This window comes from Tupaia chinensis, unplaced genomic scaffold (genome assembly GCF_000334495.1).
Source record: "Tupaia chinensis unplaced genomic scaffold, TupChi_1.0 Scaffold139767_1, whole genome shotgun sequence".
Classification (NCBI taxonomy): Eukaryota; Metazoa; Chordata; class Mammalia; order Scandentia; family Tupaiidae; genus Tupaia; species Tupaia belangeri.
Window position 1 is genome coordinate 1,049,720 of NW_006199647.1, and position 2,456 is coordinate 1,052,175.

A 2,456-nucleotide genomic window follows, 5' to 3' on the forward strand; every position below is an offset into this window, starting at 1 on the left:
TGGTATTGTGAGAACACATGCACACGTGCCCAGCGTAAATTCAAGCCGCCAGGTCTGGAACTCGAATTATAATTGACTTCGTGGGAGTCCAGTGATGTAACCGGCCGGCTATGGACTGCATCTTCAGGACTACCCTGCGGCCCCAGGCCTCTATGCTGCGGCCCCCTCGCCCATGGAGAACCGGAGCACCGAATACTACACCGGCCTCTACACAGCACCGACCCCAAACCCAGCAGCCCCTGGCCAAGCCAGCCGCCAGCCCGGAGCACAGCAGGCCTTCGGCAGGGGCCCCTCTGGTCCTCATGCAGGGCCCACGCCGGGATCCTCCCAGGGCACTGCGACCTCAGCCCCGCACCTGCACACGGGTGCCTGCCCGCCCTCTGCCTTCGTGAATCACTACGGCGTAGCCGTGCACAACCGACCCCAAACCCAGCAGCCCCTGGCCAAGCCAGCCGCCAGCCCGGAGCACAGCAGGCCTTCGGCAGGGGCCCCTCTGGTCCTCATGCAGGGCCCACGCCGGGATCCTCCCAGGGCACTGCGACCTCAGCCCCGCACCTGCACACGGGTGCCTGCCCGCCCTCTGCCTTCGTGAATCACTACGGCGTAGCCGTGCACACGGCCGGCTCTGCTGTCGCGGCTCAGGGACTTCCCTCCACCTGTGGTCACTATGCCACACCCCCCGTCTCCACTGCTGCCTACCCCGGCGTGTCCTACCCCGCCCTGCCTGCCGGGGAGCCCTACGAGCAGATGTATACCTCACAGCGCACTCCCGCCGGCAGGCCGGGGCTCCCTGGCCAGAGCCCAGCCCTCAGCCACCTGCCACTCCCTCCGGTGCTGGCCCAGCAGTGTCCGCAGCAGCAGCATGGCCTCCCAGCACACAGCACACTGTGGGCAGCCGGCCCTCCGCCCACCCAGGACGGGCTCATCCGAAACCATCCAGGCTCCCTGGCTGCCAGCAGCCCGGCCAGTACCGGTAGGTTGAAGGGAAAGTTCACCGAGCGTGGGGGAAAATCCGTGAGTTCCCAGTCAGCTCACCGTTGCCTTATTTTACTGTTGTTACCCAGCGGTGCTAGACAGCACGTGCACCCAGCAGACAGGCGCAGAGCGGGAGGAAAGCGAGAAATCACCCACAGGGCAAGGCTACACCGCGGTCCCGGCTGCTTCAGCCTTGTCAGGGTTTGGGGCACGCACGCCTGGCATGTTTGCCAGGACGCGGACTGGGGATCGAGCCGTGTAGCGGGCCACGTGGGACTCGGAACCCTAACCACGCCAGCAGCTGGCCGCTCAGTCGGTTTATGTGCACTGAGGTGAAAGGCGCAGCTGCCTGATGGAGGGGCCGAAGCGAGCTCACCTCACCGCGCAGTGTGCTTTACCTCCTGCCCCCCCGCCCCAGTGTCCTTGGCCTTCTGTGTCTCCCTCTCGGGACCAGGGCGCTCTGTCCCCTGGGAATTCGGTTTTCTCCTCTCTTCATTCAGCAGGCCTCGCCCATATCAGCTCGTCCCGAGGTAAGCTAAGGGCTAACAGGGAGGGTTTGTGACTTCATGAGAAAGTCAAAGCAGAGGTAGTTCCGTTCTTGTTTCTGAGATGGGGGTGGCACCCGGGTGGAACAGACTGACAGCAAAGTGTACAGAGAACCACGGAGCCACGTAAGGGAACCACGAGGCTGTGTGGGGAAGTACAGGGTCTCGTTGGGGATGAACACGGCGGCTGAGAAAGGCTTATTTAAAGTGACAAGTAGGGAGTGTGGCAGTGGTGGCACAGTGGTGACCCTGGACTCACGTGGGGCGTCCTGGTCCGTGCGCCCAGGCTCCTGGTGCACTGGACACCAGACGCATGCCGTGACCTCGCCGAGGCTCAAGGCTGGGGCAGGCCATGGTGAGAGAACCCTGTTGGGGTGTCTCTCTGTCTCATGAAAGAAAGGAACTTTGGGGAGAAGAGTACAGACCTGAAGTAAATCAGAACCTCGTAGAAAAGGCCAGCCTGTGACCCGGTGGTTGAGGCGGTGGGTCCCACGTGGCTGACGGCACAGTTCGAGTCCTGGACCCAGGGCTTCAGAACCACTCCAGTTGTGTGTGTGCGCCCAAAGCCCTGAAGGGAAGGGGAGATAGCAGAATGGGGTTGTGGCCCAACCATGCCCCTGGGGGCGCTTTATCATCCAACACCCCACGACCCCACGAGCTGGCTAAAGTCGAAAAAATGAAAATCACAGAATTACCCCAAATCTTTTTCCGCATTGAAAGACAGCATGATGAAAACAGAAAGAGGAGCCGCAAGCCAAGCAAAATGTCAGAGCGCAGCGCTTGCCCTGGTGCACGGGAGGCCGGCCGGGGGCGTGGGGCCGAGGCAGCCGATCTCATGGCCAGCCGTGGCTGGAGCCCCAGACCCAGCAGTGTGAGAACACACCAGGCATATAGGTGTGTGTGCCCGAAATCCCAGGAGGAGAGTGGAGAAGGGAA

General features: G+C 62.5%; 1 protein-coding gene across 1 annotated transcript in view; it reads left to right on the forward strand.

The window, feature by feature from the left end:
- The first annotated feature begins 172 nt into the window (after positions 1-172).
- The window catches only part of SEC24B (SEC24 homolog B, COPII component), a 70,405-nt gene continuing 68,121 nt past the window's right edge, over positions 173-2,456 (forward strand). Inside the window, exons 1-2 of the mRNA XM_014593145.1 lie at positions 173-281; positions 332-973. Of these exons, the coding sequence (XP_014448631.1) occupies positions 173-281; positions 332-973 (751 nt within the window). The remainder of the gene's footprint in view (positions 282-331; positions 974-2,456) is intronic.